The following is a 22,708-nucleotide window of genomic DNA, read 5'->3' as shown; positions in this document are numbered from 1 at the left end:
TATTAAATTATAATTTCGCGCGTCACCAGAACCACGTGATTGCAAACAACCTATTCAAAACAATAGGAGTGACGCGTCTTGTGTTATTCTATAGTCTTTGGTATAATATATATATATATATATATATATATATATGTGTGTGTGTGTGTGTGTGTTCTGGATCATTCATTTAATGTTGATTCCAATACCAATACATAGTAGCTTCTTTTAAAAATAGTTGCCATAGTAACATTCCATGACAGTTAAATTCAGTTAATTGCATCAGTTAAAGTTAGTACAACACAGAAGGAACTGGAAGCAGCCATTCATTTTGTGATCCTCTGTAGAAAGCATTGTCTGTAAGCTTTGTGATTAATTTGTATTCAATTTGTTAAATTTACTAATTATAAAGCTGTGGAATTTTAGCCATTTTAAGAACTATATTCAACAAATTCATATTAGTGTTGTTGTTGGAGATAACATAGTAGTAGTCTATACATAGTAGTCTATCACATAGTAGTCTATTATATTTACATCTCCTCTCTATAGATTCACTCTGTTTTACTTTCAACATATTCATCGTGGTGTGGAATAAAGCAGCATTCTCCCACAAGCCTACGTGTTGGAAAGAGTTTACCTTTAGTCAGAGACCTCCCATGGCTGTAGCTAGCACTAGCAGATGATTTATGCAAATGTAAATGTAATAGAAAAATACTATACAGTATTCAAATATTCATATTCATACATTCTTAAACAAAGCAACTGTTTAGTCAAAAATTCAAGAAGGTCCATATTTTAAAGTTCTAACTTGTACTCGGCCTTAAAATAACATAGTTCTTGTAATTGTTAACTATAGCATTTGTTACAATAACAATACAATTACAGGTAAGACCATTTTTTCTTTCTTTCTTTTTATAGCATTTGTTATGAAAAATAGCAACACAGTTTAGAAACTATAGCTACAACATGCCACAGCAATAATATAATTTTTTGGTGAGAAATCTATTCTCTTAACAGATTATCTATTATAAATTCTACAACTAGTCAAAATTTGCCATAATAAATACAAAAGAATGTGATAAATTCTAGTAAATATGGTCTTCATGAGTTTAAAAAGCTTGCAGGATGATGTTTTCACCTCTTTTCTTTAGACATTTTAGTGGCTGTTTTAGGTCATGTTCGACTTTCACCATAGCGTTTTACTATCATCAATAGAATCCAAATGGGTCACACATTTTATCATCAGCGTCGCATTGGAACGGCTCGTGCAAATCTTAACACTTTTGGAGCGCGCTGGTCAACGCGCTTACGGTGATTCGTGCCCCACTCATGCAAAATGAAACAATTGGGCTTCAGTCACAGTCATATTGTGCAGACAATTGATCTGTTCAGTTCGTAAAACTTATAAAAGCTCTGAATGCGCGATGTACAATGAATTAATAGTCTGATGATTCTACGTTTCGGTGTGGGCATTCAGAGTACCGGCAACATGTGACAAGTGGCGGTACAGCGTACCGGCCCACTTCGAGCACTGACTGTTACTAATAAAACCGATCTCTGGGGGCCCCCAAAAGTGCGTGGGCCCTTAGAATCGTGTTTGTGTGTTTTTCGCGGCATTCACGCTAAAAACCAATGCTGCCGCTCAGTCTTTGTGCCACTCAGTATGCCCTTATCCCTTCAAAGGGTTTACCCTCCGGAGTGAGAGCTTCGAAGGGATGAAGGGTGTAGGGGTCAAAAAAAACTATTTTTTTGGAACGCACTTCTGCATCATCTTAACGAGACAATCAAGTAGATTGTGCAAGCTGTGCCATTTGTTTAACGTTAGTTTATATATTTATTTATTTTTGGTTTGTCGCACCATATTGTATATTGTATCTATGAATTTTATACATTTGAATGGACTGATTAAGGGACATTGTACTTCAGTATTTTTGTTGAAGTACAATGTCGTTTTGACCATATTAATGTACCAAATCTTACTCGTATAAATATTACAGTAGTATAGAAAAATACTATACATACATTTATAGGTAAAATCGAACTCCGAGCCTCCTGTACCCATTCTGTGATGTCAAACAACTTCCCTGTGCAAAGGATCATGGGGGCCCGAAGTGCCCATCTGTTGTACCCTTCAAAATCCTTCATTCCGAAGGGCCCTTTGAAGTGGTCAGTTTTGAGCACTTTGGTTTGGAACGACCCTTCAATATGGCGGTTATGATTATTTTCACTCCGAAGTGCCCTTCGGAGGGCGATATATCCCGTTTGGAACTCTTGCGCAGGTTCGCTCGCTCTCGGACACACTCAGTCTCTCTCGGGGCATAGGGATGAGCCCCTCCGAATGGAACGCAGGGTCAATCTTCGAATAAACCATTTTAAGACTCTTTAAGCAATTAGGTGATGTGCAGTGTATATTATGAAAAAAATTACAAGTTTTTTTGACCTTGGATGCATGTAAACCTATGGTAGGAGACCTCCAAAACAAAATTATGAACCTTTAAAATAGCATAACAGGGACACTTTAAATAAACAAAAAAATATATATATAATCATCCTGCACTGGTAATCACACTCAAGCATTTTTGTGTCCTTTATCCAGTTCAACAATGTCCAGTTGCACAGTTGTACTTTGCATGTTAAAATATAAAACATTGTAAATTAAATTTTATGACTGGTTTAGAAGATGTGATTTTTAATTTTTTTCTCTTTAGCTCACTTACAAGCATAAAGCTTTTATATGATTAATATTTGAAAAAGTCTAACAAAAGTAACAAAAAAGATGTGCTCATAACTGAGAAGTGGTAAAAATCAACATTGTGTATGTAAATTTAAAGTTATACTTTTACAAACAAAGTTTGTAAATTTCACATCTGTAAACTGTAGAGATTGAGAGATTGTATACTTTTGTAATAGCATTCTCACAAAACAATTATACACAAGATTTATTGGCATTTTGGCACTGATTTAATCCCATATCAAATTAAACATAAAGGTAGTATTTAACACAGACCTCAATTTAGAGATGTAGGGCAGACACTGGAGGAATACCCTCACTTCACTCTCTTCATCTGTCCAGTCTCTCAGCCTTACTATTTTCTTCTCTGTTTGGAGTTTCAGCACTTCTAGGAGGATGGAGCTCTTTCTCTCTGATAGGTTTAGGGTCCAGACTGCAGGAGCTGACTGATAAATCGTCTGTAATGCTGGAAGGACACTCCTGCCTGTTTGAGTCTCATAGTTCTTCACATGTGAACACAGATCCAGCAGGAAATTGGATTGATCCAGATGATGTTTAGTGTAGCTTCCACTATAGGGGAAAGATGTGTAGCTGCACACAGATGTGAACAACACAGTATAATTTTCTCCACTAGTTTCAAATTCTGATGCTGCAACAATCAGTTTCACCAGAAACTTTACAGCAGCTTCTCTCTTCATGTTGTTAATCTCACAAAATCTGTGGAGATAAACACATGATTATCACTGTATTGTACAGTGTAGGAGAATATAAAACATTGAAAAAAGTGACTCACTGAATTATTATTAATTAATATAAAACATATATGAACATAAGTTAATGGAGTGATTTGTTTTCCGCAGTTCAGTTTTAACTTCATTCAGTTTATCTTTCAGTTGTAGTGTCTGGTTGTGTATAGAGTGTGTGTTATAAATATAATCCTAAATTTAATATTTAGCAAATAATGTATTTTTGTCAAGTCAAGTCACCTTTTTTATATAGCGCTTTTTACAATGCAGATTGTGTCAAAGCAGCTTTACAGTGATAACTGGTATATAATTTTGGCTGCACAGCAGCTCTTAAAGAAAATGGTGTCAATGCTGGCAGATCAAAGCACTGTTGAATATCAAATGTCAAGTGTATTTTGTATGGCTTCTCGTACGGACATTGTGCATGATCAGGGAGGACGAGGAGCAGGTCCTCATGGTTGTGCCCTATTGGCAGATCGAGATGAAACCAGAGTAGGAAACACAGAACCATAGTTCATTAACTAAATGTCATAGCCCAAATGTCAAAATTTTGATATAAAGTGGCAAAAAAAAAAAAATCCAATCAAAGTCACTCATGGGTAATTTTTTATGCTCTCATACATAAGTGTCTATAACTTTAAAACGAAATGAGTACACCCCCAAAAAAGTGGTGGACATCGGGCAATAGGTGGCGCTATAACTGTCAAAAAATCTTTAAAAAACGTATTTTTCCTTAGTTAATTACCTGTATTGGCTATAAATGGTCTTTTCCATCTGTGATCTAAGTGTTTACATGCTTGCTAAATAAAATATAATACATTTTTATGCATATGTGCTTAAAGGCCTTAAATGCTTGAACCCCGATAAATGCTGCTTGCAGCTTTAATTATTAGTGGTTCAGCTATGTAGCGCTGAAACACTATTGTAATTGTTAAATTTTCCAAGGATCAGCATTCTCCCCTAAAAGTGATCGGCAGGCCAAACCGCAAGTCATAGAGACTTGAAATTTTGAGAGTTGGTAGTACTCATACTGCCTACAACGTCAACGTTTCGATATTTTGGTTTTTTTGAAAAACCTACTTTTGCGAACTAGTCCTATGTTTTTGACCCGATCGGAACCAAACCAGTGCAGAAATGTTCTCTGGAGTCTGAATATCAATAATTCTTAAAAAAAAAAAAAAAAAGTCGAAATTTTGGTTCACAGTCACTAAGGGGCGCCAAAACGTACAATGTAGGCAGAGCCACTTCTACTAAAATCGCTATAACGCGAGAAAGAAATTAGATATTTGCACCAAACTCGGTTCCCGTGTGTATGGGCTCAATCTTTGGTCACGATAAAAAAAATTGTGTTGATTGGACACCAGGTGGCGCTATAAAAACCATGAAAACAGCTGTAACTACACAACCATTAGTCCGATCGACTTGAAATTTGGCATGCAGTGTCTTGGTCCAGGGGGGCATGATAGTCTATGAGGACATTGGCGTATCTCAAAAATGGCCGCCATCGGCCAATGAAGTTTGAGCACCTATTAGACAAGGTTAACGGAGGCTGACCGGAACGAAACACGGTGGGCATGTTCAATATCATTTGATAGATCTCCTCATGCTGAACAACTTTGCCTCAAGGACCAATGCTGTCAATCAAATCTTTCATTAATTATTCACGAAAAGCTGAAAAACCTACTTTTGCGAACTAGTCCTAGGTTTTTCGCCCGATCGGACCAAAACCAGCACAGGACAATAATTATCAAAAAAAAATAAATTTGAACTTTACTCTTTGGGTTGCTATAACAGGGTCATTTAGAAAATGGGCGTGGCTAAATATACCCAAAAGCCTATAAATCCTAAAAGAAAACTCAGAACTTAAACAGAATTAAGGAAGCATATGACTCTAAAGAAGCATGCCAACTTTTATGGAGATCGGACCATAGGTGGCGCTATAACTTTTAAAAAGCTTTCAAAAATGTATGTTTTAAATGGTTTTGGCTGAAAACATATAACTCTGGGTGTGGTTGACTTATTTTCACGGGAGTAATGTCTTTAGACTCCTGAAACCTTGCCGAGTCCATCGATACAAGACTTGCCAGGTTTTTCCTTATGGTTTTTGCAAAGTTGTGATTTAGCATATGACTATAAAGAAGCATGCAAACTTTTATTTAGATCGGACCATATAACTGTTAAAAAGCTTGAACCCTTGAAAATTGGTGCTCGCATCTATATTTTTTCTCGTTGCTTCATAACATTCAGATTGAACCACTGTAGTCACGTTGACTATTTTAACAATGTTTTTACTACTTTTCTGGAGCTTGAATGTGGTAATTACATTGCTTTCTATGGGAGATAAAAAAAAAAAACTCTCGGATTTAATAAAAAATATTTAATTTGTGTTTAACGAAGGTCTTACGGGTTTGGAACAACATGAGGGTGCATGTAATTAATGACAGAATTTAAATTTTTGGGTGAACTAACTACAGTGACTGGGAGGGGACATGTTCGGTTCACTTAGTTTTGTTGTGGCCATGACAAATGCCATGGGAACGTGATAATATTGTCCCCTTGGAATAAGGTTCTATCTGTGTTCTGAGCAGTTTTGAGATATTGATCTTCAAAGTTTTTGCATTCCATATAGCAAAAATTATATGGGGAAAAAGTTTCTTTCATACATGAAATTGACAGGGACCCTAAATGTATTCTAACTGTACAATATCAAAATCCTCTCAAATTTAAATGGGGATTTTTGGAACGTGTCAAATGCAGACAGAACCTTCTAATTATTAAAAAAAAAAAAAAAAAAAAAAAACACTTTTCGCTTGGAATTATTAAGGTTCTATCTGGCAAAACATTAATTGAAACAATAATTTTCAAGAAACACAAACATTATTTGTTTTAAAAAATAAAAATAGTTTTGTAACAATGTGTTGACATGCATGAGAAAGCTAAATTTAATGAAATTCTCTATTAAATTTATTTCATATTTTACAATGAATATTTTTTTTCTTGTTCAAGTTAAGCATAAAAGGCAGTGCTAAATATTTTGTCCTGTGCAGATGTTAAATTTAGGTAGGAATTGGGTGGGTAATTTAACATTATTGCAGGAACCGTTTAAGTTTAATTTTCCTTTTGTCTAGACAGAAAGCAGCTACTGTAATACATCTGACCAGAACTTTATTCCACAGAAAGTGACACAGGTAAAATGGCCTTCTCTCTATGACTGAAATAACATGCTAATGTTTATTGTTCTAATCAAGACCCCATCAATTAAATTGTTGACTATTTGACCTTTAAGGCTTGGGGCCAGATTTACTAACATCACCCTAGTGAAAAATAAATATACTAAAATCTATTTGAAATGCAATTATTTTTATGCTAAGTGTACTACAATTGCATTTACATTTGCATGTACTTAATATAAATACCTGCAATTGTACTTTTAGTATACTAAATTGGTATAATTAAAGTCTGCTAAACTGGAACAAGTATTTTTGAGTTAAGGTCCAACTAAAGATATACTTAAGTATATTTAGTACAAGTATATATATATATATATATATATATATATATATATATATATATATATATATATATATATATATATCTTGCATTTAAATTATATACTATCCTTACTAATAGTGATATTAAACATTTTAGGTTTACAATTTGGTGGCTTCCTCTTTGTGGCACCGGATGGTTTGCATTGATCCCCTGGCTTATTCCCTAGTGAAAAAAATTGTGTACTTAAGCACAATTTATTTGTATGTACTTTAGTATAACTAAATGTACTTGTGGCATACTATAAATTGTTATACTTAAAGTCTGCTAAATTGGAACAACTAATTTTGTACTAAATGCATTTTAGTTGTCCAAAAGCAGTGCTGAAGTTCAACTAAAGTTGTATTAAATACACTTGTTTGTGCTAAAGTGGAACTATTCCAAGTATAATGAAGTACACTTTAAATATACTCCTGTGTTTAAGTTTTGAAATGCAGAATTCACTCAGCATAAACTTTAAATGTATTTTGGTGACATTAGAATTGCAATTCAATTACATTATAAGAGTGTTTGAACATACATTAATATTATACTGATAACAAACTTTTAGTGATTTTAAAACACATTGCAATGGCATTCCAAGGTAACTTGTAGTGTGCTAATGGCATCATTATAGTGTGCTTCAAATAGGCTACAATAAAGTAATCTTTATAAATAAAGTTACAGCTTTAGAATATGCCTTTTACAGACAGCCCCAGTATACCAGTAACTTATCCAGTGAACATCAGTGAGACAATGGGAACAGATTTATATGTATACTGAATGCAGAACCACCCTAGTGAAAAAAAAGTATACTTTATTGTATTTTAAATATATTCCCTTTTTCTATAGTACACTGCAAATATACTAACAAAAATGTACTATCATTAAATATATAAAAAGTATATTAGTATCATATTTTCACAATGCAACTTTTAACACACTTTAAAATAATTGTACTTTAGTATATTTTCTAAAAATATATTTTAGAAAAATATACTTGAAGTGTAAGTTCAGTTTATTTTTTAAAAGTGTATTTATTTGCACTTTATAAAATATATTTGAGGTATATTTTAACAGTGTGCTGAAAATGTTCATTGTAACAATGCACTGAAAGTATATTTAAAAAATACATTATTTAATATCCTGAAGTTGTAGTGTATCTAATGTTAAATTTGAGTATATTTTTTAAGTTTACTTCTTCATCCTTGGAATTAATTATATTACTTGTGCTATTTATTTCAGTATGAATGCATTACAAGCCCATTTAGTATATGCAGTGTAGCCTATACAATTTCCAAATATGTGTAAATGTTTATTAAGTTTTACACTGGCAGAATCATTTTACAATCGTACACACAAATCTATATTAAACAACACACCAGCAGCACAAGTAATGCGAAAAAATATGTTGAGCGGTTAAACTTATAGGAATTCAAATGTCTCTTCAACTTGGTCTGTGACCAATCAGATTTTGTTGCTCACTGCCTTCAGCCAATCAGAGCAGCTGACGTCACGGTCGTCGTCTGAATCTCCTCGCTCAGTCACTCAGGTGAAGTATAATGTCGCAATGTATAATTTATTTAATAAAACACTGAAAGCGCAATACATCGCTCAATCTTGGGGATTCTGACCAGTTCAATCAAGTGACATCGCAGCCTGACCGTGATGGCGACGACAACCGGCTAATCTAATGGCCTACGCGATCCTGAAAGAACCGGAGAAAAGTGCTGCTATTGGGAGGTGAGTTGTAGTCTACAGTTAACAAACTTTATTTTATTTTCTTTAACAAACGGAGAGCGATATTTCGGCTTGATATCTCCTTTTTGAGTTTTTGTGTGGTGTTTTATGGCACATGTTTGTATGCAGCACCAAAACATTCATATGATTGGTCAAATCGGCCCGTATTCTGTACGATATTAATTCATAAAGTGTTTTATGCTTGACTATGTACCGAAAACAATATCGACATGCCATTCTGATACAGTTCCCTGCTGCTAATCCTCATTTACTGTTCAAAAATAGTATTGGTTCAATGTAGGATTTAGACAGACTATTGTAAACGTGAATAAAGAGTTGAACATGCTGTCTTATATCTTTGGTATATTCTGTCAACAGATGCTGTTCTTCACGAGTCTCTGCGGTCATCATTGTGCCATCAGACACAATGAGAAGATCATCAGAAAATGGAATATAATGTGTAATTTGTATTTGTGTATAGAGGGTCACCATGGTCCAATATTTTTTTTTTCTTTAATGAAAAACATGGTAAGTTTTGCTGAATCTATATTAAGTTTAAATAAAAACCATTGGATTTGTCAATGAAATATGTCTCTTCATTAGTGATGTTGTTACATTTTATTTATTTTAATGGCCTTGAAAACAAATGCATTCAACTTTGGGAAAATGTGTTAAACTGTATTTAAATAGTAGCACAACTGTATTGTGTGAGATTATGTAATTCAAAGTACAGTAATCAACATTTGAAGTGGATCAAAAAAGTTAGGAACAACTTTGATTAAAGGTTTTGATCCGCTTCAAATGTTGACTATATTATACAAAGTAGAAGTAATAACAAAGTGTATAGTTATTGACTGCAAAGTGTGTAATGTTTAATATTTGGAATAAGCCAAAGGTACTGAGCATACAGTATATACTATTACCTGTAAAATAATATATTCAGTGTATATTGCTTGTGTTTTGTAATGTACTTAAATCACAAATAAAGTGTACTTATAACACAAAGTGTACTCATAACAGAAATAAAGTATACTTATAACACAAATAAAAGTATACTTATAACACAAATAAAGTATACTTATAATGCAAAGTATATTATAACAAAAAATTATACTTTTAACACAAATGAAGTATACTTATAACACAAATTAAGTACACTTTAATATCACTAATCAAGCATGTAATTAGTCCCTACACAGACATATACTTAAAGTGTACTAAGTATACTTGAAGTTGTTCCAATTTAGTACACATAAGTATATTAAATATACTTAAAGTTGTATTTTAATACTACTTAATTTCAACTTAAATATACTTAGTACAAAATTAGTTGTTTCAAAATAGCACACTTTAAATGAACTAATCATTAACACACTTGAAATATACTAATAATTAGTCTTGCTGCAAGTATACTTAGTATACTTTTTTTTCACTAGGGCAGTACGGGCTGGAATCGAACCCGGGTCACGCGGGCCGCTGTCGCACAAGAGCGGAGTGGCTTACCTGTTGTGCCACCACACATATATAAACTACACTAAACTGGTGTTACTGTGTGTTTTCTCTATACTGTTACAAGTACAGCTATAAGCGCGCAGACATTATTAATGACAGCACAAATTATATGGATTAAAAGACTGTGAATCGCCGAATTAAAGCTGCTGTCCGCAACTTTTCCTCTTTGTCGCCATCTCTGTTTGAAACATGCGATTGCAGTCATATGCGGAACAGTTATCTGTACGTGCGTTGTGCATCGGCACAGCTCGTCAGCGCTCTGTGACGATTACCCGCGCGACCAATAGCAACGGGGCATCCAAACAATCGGAAAGCAAAATGGATGAACAGCTATTTACTGTGTTGGAATTTCCAGAGCTATACAATACAAGTTTGCTGGTCGTATAGAGACATCAGGAGAAAAGCTGTGTCATGAAGACATGACAGACACTGTCAAGAGCTGCTCTTTCTTCTTCTTACAAGCAGGGCTATTGCTATTGCTCACTTCTTAGCATCGGACATATACTTTGCTGCTGACCGAAAGGTGGAACAACAATCAAATGATTAGACGTATAGAACTCCCGAATACAAGTTTGGAAAACTCTGCCTACTGTGCTCTGGCCAGCGCAGCGCAAATCGCTTTGTATCTGAAGAGCTTGGCGAGCGCAGCGCATACCGCGTCCTGTGTGAAAGGGCCTTAATGCTTGCTGTCAGTCACCGCACCGGTGTGGATACTGCACTTCAGAATCACAGATTCTACGTCTTGAAAGTATGACCAATATAAGAATTTTCACTGGAAAATATCATCTGAACAAGTAAGTAACATGTCTGCCACTTTTGTTCTGACCAACTGAGGAAAAAAGCATTAGGCCTAACGTTACAATAAATTGCGCTGCCAATGATGATTAAATCTAACGATCGCTTAGCTCGGATCATGCCAAACCGTGCAAATTATTATTACTGTTATATTGTTCTCAAATTGTTAATGTTAACAACACCAGCATTGCGTGACTGTGTATTTAGTGTGTATTAGCGTTACCTGTAGATTTCAATTTCTGTAGTCATTCCACAGTCCAAAGTCTTTTGCTTTTTGGCTACGGCTGAATCTCCAGCTGTCACTGATGATTGTCATTTGGACCTTTCAGGATTACAATCCGCCATCAAAATTATTAGTTTAATTATTTCAGCTGCTGTGAGAAAAGGCTATAAATGTGCCGCTACCAGCAGCATCCTCACATGATATAACTGACTAGCCTGGACGGGACTCCTTCCTTTGTTTACGGACGTGATGTAATGACACACAGAGGAACTGCTGCATGCTCAAATTTCCCGTGGAAATCCACCATGTCGCTCTTATTATAAAACATTATTACAATCATACTGTTGTGAATCAAGACAAGATAATTAGATAGTTTTGAACACTGGCTGGTTATGTACTTGTTCAAAAGTTGATTTTGGATAATTTTTAACCAAAAAAGTTGCGGACTGCAGCTTTAATATAGAAATATATAATATAATATAATAAATTATTAATATAGACACAATGAAATGATTTGGCAGTCTTGCATTAAGCTGCGGATTTATATGTGACGCATAAATTAAAATGATTTACTTTTCATGAAGTAAACTTTTTCTGGATTTATTTGACATTTTAACTTTTTTTTTTTTTTTTTTTGCTCAGGATCAGTTGAATTAATTAAATTAATTAATTTAATAATTCATAATATTTTGCAGTCCATATTTCAAAATGCAAATAAGGGCCATTAAAGTAGCATTAATGGGAAAAGTGTATTACAGTAGGTGCATTGAAGTGCATTAGGAATACGCAAATAAAACTTCTGATCAGGTATGTGAATTTCTTTCATCATTTCAAACTGACTATATGTTGTTTTCTTTATTTGTCATAATTACAAATATTTACATGTATGTAGGCTAACGTCTTTCTTTTTCATATGTATATGTGTTTGCAACCATGCAAAGTTGTGAAAAGAGCTATTGAACTAAATTAACAATAGCCTACCTGATATTCAAAGTGTGAGCAAATTGTTAAAAAAAGGTAAAGGTCATAATTATAAAACTTACATATCGTTAGCCTCATAGCATAATTGCCTAAGTCATTCATTTTCAAATGATACTTAGGCAATTATGCTATGAGGCTAACGATATGATTATTTTTTGCAACTCAAAACACATTTCCTGTAAACTTGTATCTAGGAAAATACTAAAGTAGAACTCAAATACTGTTCATTGAATTGGACATTTAATCATAACAGGTCAACATAGGATTCAACAAAAATAAATTACTGAAGTAAAAATGTAACAAATGAAATCATTTCATTTGCAAATTTCTCATGGTTACGTCTGAGCTGTAGGCAAAAGTTGGATTTGAAAATTCTGCTCTTACAGCCAATTAGCAGAAACAAATTAGATGTTTCAGTTCATACCTCATGTTTTTTGTGGTTTGCACAAAAAGGAAGTCCCATCTAAAAAATTGTATAGCATCATCTAAAAATAATTTGATCATTCTCGGATTGGAAATACATGACGAGACTTATGTCTTTAGCTACAATGACTTTCTAGACTCTAAAGTTTTCTTCAGACAAATGTGCCAAAATCTGCAACACAGATTCCCAGTAGCACTCCAGCGAGTTCAGTTGTTTGGCAAAAGTACCGCAAAACCGATTGTTGGTGAGTGTGATGGCATTGGCTTTATGGCGTGTTCAAAACATATCAATCCTTGTGGTTCAACCAATATGATGTTGGGGCAGGCCAATATTCAGGAATCTATCGAACTAGTCATAAAAAGAGTCTCGTGATCCATTAGTGTCCGCCAGGCTGGGGTCAGTGTGAGATTTACAAACCAAAGTTTCCTGAATGGAGGCTTAAACGCAGTTTATGGCGGGATCTGCTCATTTTCTAAACTGTGCAGACCCTACACTACCAATAAATTTCCAAGACTTTTCCATTACTTTAGAGGCAAATATGTAAAATAAGAATAAAAATCCATTATCAAATTTACCACTGCATATCTTAACTAATTAATGACAAATAAATAAAATAAATAAAAATAAATATTTATTTTAATAACACAGACACACAAGTAAAACGGTAAAATAAAATAACCTCCACTGTGTAACAACAGATTAACATAAATGAGATCAATGGGAGCCAACAATTTTAAAATAAATAAATAAATAAAATAAATAAAAGTGTCCAGTAACATGGACATTAACTTTACAAGGCAGCAGTGCCAGAGCCAAATTTTAGAATACAAACTAAGATGTTAAACTATGCCTCCTATTTACCATTAATTGGATAACTGTCATTAACAAGATAACGTCCCTATTTGAATTTCCCAAAAACAATCGACACAGTTTATTTATTTTTTTTCATTTCTGCAGTTTACATCTAGGTACAAGGTGCAACTGTGTAACAGAAGCTGAATCTGACATGGCATTTATGTTTATTTACACAGACTTATGTTTATTTTAATGTTGCTCAAAGGAGGAATACATGTATTTAAACGATTTCATTATGTAAACAGCATAAAAAAGTATATAAATTATAAAATTAACAGACAGAAACTCATTACTGGGTAGGCAAATATTATGACAAAAATTATTGCCGATCATTGCTCTTGATATTGTAATAATGATTACTAATGTTGATTAATAGAATACATAAAAACTTTTTGTGTTTGCAAAAATGGCACGTCATATTCTGGCTACACTGACAAAACAAACTAAGAACAGTTTATGATTATTTTATTGCTTTTACTTATAGGAAAATCAAGATATCACCAAGATATAATTGGTTATTATCTTAGCAGCATGATGAACAAATTACATTAACTGGAATAAATTATTTACAGAAAGCGAGCAGAGAATGTTCCTGATCACTGAATCCGTCCATAACTTGGGTAAGCAGTCTCGCAAAAACTCCCGTTATAATCACAGAAGCTGTTTACACTGTGAAATTAATTTCTTACTTAGATCTTATCTGCACTTTGTTGTTTATGCCAAGATTGCAGTTCAGTCTCCATGTTATTGTTTACATGGTTGTCAAGGATACGCAGAGCGAAGGTGGGCAACCATGCTATCGTTTTCAAAAGTCTCCATTTTGGTCCGTTTATACTGAAAGGCAACCCCAGAGTTTTCAAACTCAAACGGGGTCTGCAGTGTTTTCGAGGTTCAAAAAGTGTAAACGACAGGTGTAACCATAGCAAAACTTATGCATTTCAAAAAGAAACCACACTAGTGTAAACTGGGCCTAAATGTAATGCTGCAGTCAAAAAGATTGCACAAAAGTTTTGTAATTTGTTTAAAGGGGTCCTATTATGCTTTTTCACTTGTTCAAATTTAGTGTGTAATGTTGCTGTTTGACTCGCATAGAAAAGATCTGCAAAGTTACAAAGCTCAAAGTCCACTCCAAAGGGACATATTTTATTTAACAGAATCCACCTTCCAAGAACTACAATGAAAAACTGGACTACAACACATTTTTCCGGATCTTGTGAAATCACAATGTTACACATTTAAATAATCTCCACCCACGGAATACACAAAAAAGGAGACGAGGCCTACAAGGAATACAAGGCGGCATACAGGACAATGTTTGCTAATGTGCGCATATCACATGTAATGTGTCGGATTAGATGAACGTCTCATGTAAACAGTTCACTGAATCTTTCAATCGGAATGATTATAATCGGAATGAAAAAAAAAAGTGTACATGTAAACGTGGCTATTGTTGTTGCTATATCAAAGAGACACATTTTTTTCCCACCCTTTTTCCAAAACTCATTTGTTTGACCTTCCTAACGGTGCATTCACACAGGGTGTCGGCATTAATGCTTCTCATTTACTTTGAATGGGTGACGTCATGCATTGCCGAACTGAATTGTGGGTTCTGCTGTGTCACGTCACTGCCGTTGTTTGCGGCAGAAACTGAAAAAAATTCAGGCTTGTTCAACTTCATGCAGTGCTGTGCAGACCAAACATCAGCTGACTTTAAGTAGTACATGCCAGTTAGAAATTTTGTCTGACTTAAGACAGCGCCAATGCCATGTCACTGTGACGTATGGCATCAAAATATCGCAAGAGCAATCCGAGAGTGATTCTCATGAGCGGCTGCACGAGCTCTGATGACAACAGCTGTTCCACGATTGGCTGGATTAACCACATGACAACGACCATGTGTTTTCCTGTTTCTTATGGCACCTTCAGTTCCACTAATGCTCACAAATCTGTTTTTTATAACAGTAAAAGCTCTTTTCATATAGTCGCGGTGTGATATTGTGTCATGTTTATCACAATAAAATGCAGACCCCACATCATTGGTATTTAATTTCGTAGTTTTTACAAAATAATTTTGGCAGCTGTGGTTGCCAGAATAATTTTGTAAAAAATACAAAAAAAACTATAAATACATTTACAGAACTGTAAATTTTACAGTATAAAACTGTAATTTACAAACAAGAAAATGTTAATGTAAACCAGTAAATTCAACAACCCACATTGCTACTAAAATCGGTTTTGTAACTTTAACATATACTGACAACCACCATAATAGTGCAGGTGGTAAAAGAGAAATCCACATGAAGAATCAAAGTTCATCACAAGTAGCTTTTCCACAAGCTGACAAATATGATAATATAAAGAAGGTGCTCAGAGTCATTCACGCAAACACAAAACACCATCTTTGAAACACACAACATTTAAATAATGCAATAAACTTTCATTAAACAGAAGATGTAACAATATAGCTGCAAGCAGCAATTACGGGGCCAAGCACAAAAACGGCACAAGAAGCCAGCCAACATGGCTGTGAGCATCAGACCAACTGCAACAGTGAGCAATTAAAGACCTATTAAGATAATTTTAGGCAAAAGAGCTGAAAAATGATTAAAAAAAATGAGGATTTACTGTTTCATCACTTTCGACCAATAGGTGGCGCTGTGACCAAATTAATGTGGTATGGTCAGAGTGAGGTGACAATGACAATCGCAAAGTTTGGTGTCAATATGTCAAAGCATTGCAGAGATACAGCTTCAAGAGTCGTTTTTGCATCATGCCTCAGATTTGTTGCTCCGGTGTACGAAAACGGTTTGACATATCGACTTGAAATCCATAACTTTTTGTCTGCATGGTCTGAAAATGATACGGTTCGATTTTGGTGAAAATCGGAGCAACGGTCTAGGAGGAGTTCGAAAAAGTATGTTTTTAAAGAAAAACAATATGGTGGACAGGAAGTTCAGCCAACTATAGCAAATTTGATATCCGTGTTCTCGGCATGACCCAAGGAATCTACTGAGACCAGTTTCATTACAATCGGTAAATATATTCAAACGTTATTAACATTTTTGTAAATTTCATAATAACTTTTGACCACAAGGTGGCACTGGTCCGAAACTTCTCAGACTCCTTCAGGGCATTGTTCTGATGACCCATGCCGAGTTTCATAACGATACGCTAATGCGTTCGTAAAATACAGCATTTTAGCACAAAATTCAAAATGGCTGACGGCCTAAATGGCCGATATGGGAAAATTGGATATCAATCAACTCGACATGATGCCCTGAATCTAACGAGACGAAATATATGATTTTTGGACAAACCCATCAAAAGTTATAAGCAAAAATGTCCATTTTCCATATCTCCGCACCAGTATGTATGCCATGTACCAAGTTTGGTCTGAATACGATAAAGCATTGCGGAAATACAGCCTTACTTCTGTTTTCGCAAGCACTACGTACAATTCGTTTGCGAGTTTTTCGAAAACAGTTTGAGGAATCGACTTGAATTCCATAACTTTTTGTCAGCATTGTCTGAAGATGATCTGATTCAATTTTCATGAAAATCGGAGTAACGGCCTAGGAGGAGTTCGAAAAAGTACGTTTTTCAGAAAATTCAAAATGGCGGAAAAATGTTCATGACGGAAAATGACGTCATAGGGTGCAATCGATTCGTCTTGACCCAAGGAATCAGAGGAAACAAGAATTTTGTTTCTAACCCTTACGGTTCAAAAGTTATTTGCATAAACATAAGTGCAACTTTGGACAGCTGGTGGCGCTAGAGGGATTGAGTTAGAGACTCCAAATTTGCTATGGACATAGGTCAGACTGTCCTCTAACTGTGTGCCAAATTTCATAACTTTCCCGCAAACGGTTCTATGGGCTGCCATAGACTTCAAGAGCGGAAGAAGAAACGGAAGAATAATAATAAAAAGAACGCCAACGGATACAATAGGTGCCTCCGTACCTTCGGTGCTTGGCCCCTAATAAAAGCCTATTGTAACCCTAACTGATAACAAAAAACTATTAAGAAACATGATTATTTAAAAAAAAATACTTTCAAATGTGGAATTGTGGAAACATCAGTTTAAAGTTTTTGAGTGTAATTTATGTCGATTTGTTCTTTTTTACTTCTAAAAACTGTAATTGTGAGAAATTAACAGCATTTTACTGTAAAATTACATAAAATGTGTGGTTAGAGCTTTTTTCCTTGTATATAGTACAGGAACTTATTGTTAACCTATTAACAGTATTTTTCCATAGCATTTTTAGAATATTTTACAGTTAAAATTACACTCATATTTACAATATGTTGAACTTTATTCTTGTACTAACAGATGCTGTATTAAGCAGTACATAAAATATTGAATGAAAATGTCTCTGAAACATCTGTGTATTTCTCAAATATAGCATTTATTTCACTTCAGCTGTGATTAACTATGCAAACTGCACGAGTGTCACAACAGGAAGCAGAAAGTGTATAAATGATCTCTTTCTTTTCTCCCATGATTCAGCTGTTTTATTCTGTGGTTCAATAAATCTAAAGATTCATTTAGAGATGACAAAAGAGACAAATAAAGATTAGTGAAATTAATCAAACAGTTTGTCAGATAAAACCATAGGTCTGTGTAATTAACCCTGTAAAGCCCACTGTTGCAGAATTACAACATCACTTTCAACAATTTTTAAAAAAGTCTTGCAAATGTTTTTTTCCTCTCAAGACCACATTTACATAGTTATTGGGTTCTATTGTTTGTCCTCAAAATGCTATTGGATAGAATAAGTGTTTGTAGGTCCAGTCATCTGGCCATGAAGTTACTCTACCTGCAGACTTCGCGTCAAGCACATCTCCTTTTTTTACATGACTGGATTTGTCAAGATTCAAGTAAGTAAATTTCCTTACATATTTTTTTTTGTGTGTTTATTACAATGTCTAGAACACAGATATATTTAGTTATTTTGGAAAACATTAATAAAATTTGATTTAGAGCTTGTTAAGTCCATTCTACAACGTTGGGCTAGAGTGGTAGTCAAAATAGCCTGTGCTCCTACATGTTACATAAGGACACTGCACTTCTCACATGGTCACAAATTGAAATTTAAACTGTTAGATTCATTGTAACTAAGTTCTAAATGTGCTTTTCTGTTAAATTTGTACTTAGTTTAGTTTAGACCATAATTAAACACAGGAATAAACTGTATGTGGGATTTAAAACTCCATCATCCAGAGCAGTGAAACTGCCTGTATTTATGTAGTTTATTTGTTTTTTAACTTCTAAATGATCCTGAGATTTTTTTTGAGTGTTGCCCAAGTAGCAGTTTATAGCATTAGGAGCTCTGAATGATTTTGGGGGGGATGCCTTTTGCATTCTTCAGGGACAGGTGTGAATGGTCTTGAACATGAACCTGTAAGTGCTCTGGGGGGGATGCATGTGTTCCTTTAGTATAAGTAGAGAGCATAATAGGCCAGCCAGACTGTATTGTTTGAATGTAGTAGTGGAATTTTGATTAGCATTTGCATTGAAATTATAATACTTTGATGGATAATATACTTAGATCTCTACCCTCGACACATGGTCTACCACCCTGTATTCTTTCAGTTTATCTACTACAATATAAGACCCATTTGTATTATTCACTCATTAATTTTTTTACTTTTTCCATTTCAGAATGCCAAGATGTCATCGGAATACCCCACTGGATGTACGCAACGACATGATTGCACATTTCCCAGTAAAGAAGAGAGGACGCTGTAGACACTGCAATAATGGATACACAACACTGTAGCAAGTGCAATGTTCGCCTGTGCTTCTCAAATGAAAAGAACTTGGGCACAGTCTTAGGGACTATCACTGTAAAACACACATTGAAAGTGATAGAAGAAAAAGTTTTATAAATACAATTTTTTTTATTAATAGATGCTTATTCATAAAAAATATGATTGTTGTGTGATTATTACTCATGATATATACTGTTATGGGGCTATGTAAGCAATCAATCCTGCAAATGAATGCTTAAATGCTCTGTATATCTGTTCAGATAAAGTGAGTACAAATACAGAAAATCTGCTCCTATCTAGGCCCAACGTTGCAATATTACAACATTTCCCTAAAAACTTACTAAAAAGTAAAAAATTTGAAAAATCTTTAATTTCTACATCAGAGACCTCCTAAAACAATATCTGAGAGGTCAAAACATTTTTTGCTCTTTTTTTCTATATTTGGGTTTTACAGGGTTAAATAGTGAAAGTGATGAACAGATATTTTTATAATTATCTTTAGTTGTCAGTTTTGCCCTGAGGCAGAATATGCATTAAAATTGAACTGAAGTAAACACCATTTAGCATTTCCTTTTATGGGATATGTTGTGAGACAGCTATCATAGCCTATTCCTTAATGCTAAGAAAGCTTTTAATACATGGTGTCACAAAGTGGATGATAGGCCAGGTTATAGCTAAGGTGCAGGCAAGCTGAACCACATGGATTAAAATCAATTTTCAAACAAAAAGGGGCATAACTGCAAAAAAAACTATCACTGCTTCTGAATATGTCTACTTACATACTATATAGTATGTGAAAAACAGTATGTGAGCCGAGTTGTATGTCTGAAATAGTATTCATAAAACAGTAGGCAGAAAGTCCCTGGATGACCTACTACTTCCAATGAGATTCTGAAGTGCACATTCAATGAACACTTTGCTATCCCATTAGGCCACGGGAGAGGATTTATGAATGGCAGTGAAGAGACGCAACTGACGCCATAGGTCACATGATAATGACAACATGGTGGATGCAGTATTTCAGAATTTCATTCATAGTACACACATTCATACTGTATAAAAGCTACTTTTTAATGGTCACAAGTAAGTTTCAAATCAAATGTAGTACCTACTATACAGTAGGTATATTAGCATATAGTAATATGTGTGCTGCATTTACAATGACAATCAAATTCTGATGTTTTTCTCAGATATCCAACACAGATCAAATCTTTTTGTAGATAGTAGTTTTATAGATAAATTCATTTATTTATTTGTAAGTGTTTACAATCATATCCACCTTATTCCTGATGAGCCTACACTCAAAAAAATATTTCAGGCTAAACATAAGTTTTATGTAATTGAATTACATATAAAATTTCCATCCATTTGGATTACATAGTTTTTACATAAACAAATTAATAAACTTAATGTGATTCATATTTGTAAGTCATATGTAAATGAAATAGGTAAGATTTATCTAATAGTATGCCCAGTCTATATAACACTGCTAGTGTTCATGTGTTTGCGCACTACTGAGTTAAAGTACCATTGAAGCATGTGTCAGAGTTAATGAGATAATTAAGTGATTAATTGAGTGATGATTGAGCATTATTGAAGACACCTGATGATAACAAGCAGAATCACCAAAGGAGAAAATCACAATTTTTAAGCCACCATCGTGGAGATGAGTGTTTGCTTTAGTTGGGCTCTTGACCCTTGACTATTTCTTATTAGATTTTGCTTGTGCTGTTGTAACAGCTAGTCAAACAAACAGAAAAGATGATCAGGTGGTGTTGGTTATGTTTTCACATAATCATTATTTGTGTGAATAACTGAACTAATTTAGAGCTCAATCTCTGAGATAAATTTACATGATTGATTGCAGCAGCACTGTGATTCAATATAATCCAAAGTTATTCTCAAAAGTTGTTCTGAATAAAAAAATAAAAATCTTTCTTTTAGGCACACACAGACATCAAGAATCAGCCTGTGAATCTCAATGACGGTGATAAGCAACATATTCTGATAAACAGATCAACTCTGAACATTAGAAAACAAGCTACTAAAAAGTCACATAAAAACAGAAAAAAATAGTGACAATAAAGGAAATTACTAAGACAATTCAGCTCATAATTTATTCATGCAGCAATGCATGATGGGAGCCATGGATGAATTTTGATTGGTGGCTCCCAGAATGCACTGCAACATGCTTTTTGATGGTCACCACTGTTGAGATTCACGGGCTGATTCTTGATGTCTGTGTCTCTAAATACTTCATATACATTTTTTTATCAGAATTTTTGAGAGATTTTTCAGATTATATTGTTGTATAAAGCTGATCTTCTGCTGTAGAATCACAGTTCTGCTGTAATCAATAATGTGAATCTAACTCAGAGATTGGGCTCTAAATGAGTTCAGTGATTCAGATCAAATAATGATTATGTGAAAACATAACCAACACCACCTGATCATCTTTTCTGTGTGTTTGACTAGCTGTTACAACAGCACAAACAAAATCTAATAAGAAATAGTCAAGGGTCAAGAGCCCAACTAAAGCAAACCCTCATCTCCACGATGGTGGCTTAAAAATTGTGATTTTCTCCTTTGGTGATTCTGCTTGTTATCATCAGGTGTCTTCAATAATGGTCAATCATCACTCAATTAATCACTTAATTATCTCATTAACTCTGACACTGCTTCAATGGTACTTTAACTCAGTAGTGCGCAAACATATGAACACTAAGCAGTGTTATATAGCCTGGGCATACTATTAGATAAATCTTACCTATTTCATTTACATATGACTTACAAATATGAATCACATTAAGTTTATTAGTTTGTTTATGTAAAAACTATGTAATCCAAATGGATGGAAATTTTATATGTAATTCAATTACATAAAACTTATGTTTAGCCTGAAATATTTTTTTGAGTGTACTGTGTTTTGAATTATGGGTGGCATTTCCGGTTTGGGGAACTTCCATTCAAAAAGACTGAAATGAATCGTTTCAAATCATTAACGTAACATGTTATAATAAGAATATCTATGGCAAGAGCTCTTTTCAGTTGCTACATTTTTTCCCCTCAGGATTATTTTCTTTTTTTTCCCTTGAACATTTTGCTGTAGTATGAAAAAGGACAACATATACTGGAAATTTTTTGGTTTGTTCTCCCAATTTAATTTACAATATATCCCATTAATAATTCACTGGAATGCACAAATAATCTCTTGTTTTTCTCCTCAAATCCTCACATCTCTTTCCAGGTTTGTTTTCACAGGTAAATACAATTTATTATCTTTCAAAATGACGGAAATCTCTTTGAAATAGTATCACACAATGGTGAAGTAAATTAACATTGATTAAGGTAACGTATGTTACATAATACAGATATATATTACTACAGTTATATTTAACCTGTTTGTTATCGTTGTGGAAAGA

At 34.2% G+C, this 22,708-nt stretch overlaps 1 protein-coding gene across 10 annotated transcripts in view; it reads right to left on the bottom strand.

Annotated features, from left to right (window-relative positions):
- Positions 1-22,708, bottom strand: part of LOC125249746 — an 81,630-nt gene that overhangs the window by 20,150 nt on the left and 38,772 nt on the right. For all 10 annotated transcript variants that reach the window (XM_048162109.1, XM_048162115.1, XM_048162117.1 and 7 more), the window contains one exon: positions 2,987-3,427. In XM_048162109.1, the coding sequence (XP_048018066.1) occupies positions 2,987-3,427 (441 nt within the window). The remainder of the gene's footprint in view (positions 1-2,986; positions 3,428-22,708) is intronic.

The sequence above is a fragment of the Megalobrama amblycephala genome, linkage group LG16, assembly GCF_018812025.1.
Source record: "Megalobrama amblycephala isolate DHTTF-2021 linkage group LG16, ASM1881202v1, whole genome shotgun sequence".
Taxonomy (NCBI): Eukaryota; Metazoa; Chordata; class Actinopteri; order Cypriniformes; family Xenocyprididae; genus Megalobrama; species Megalobrama amblycephala.
This window is presented reverse-complemented; position numbering and strand designations above follow the sequence as displayed.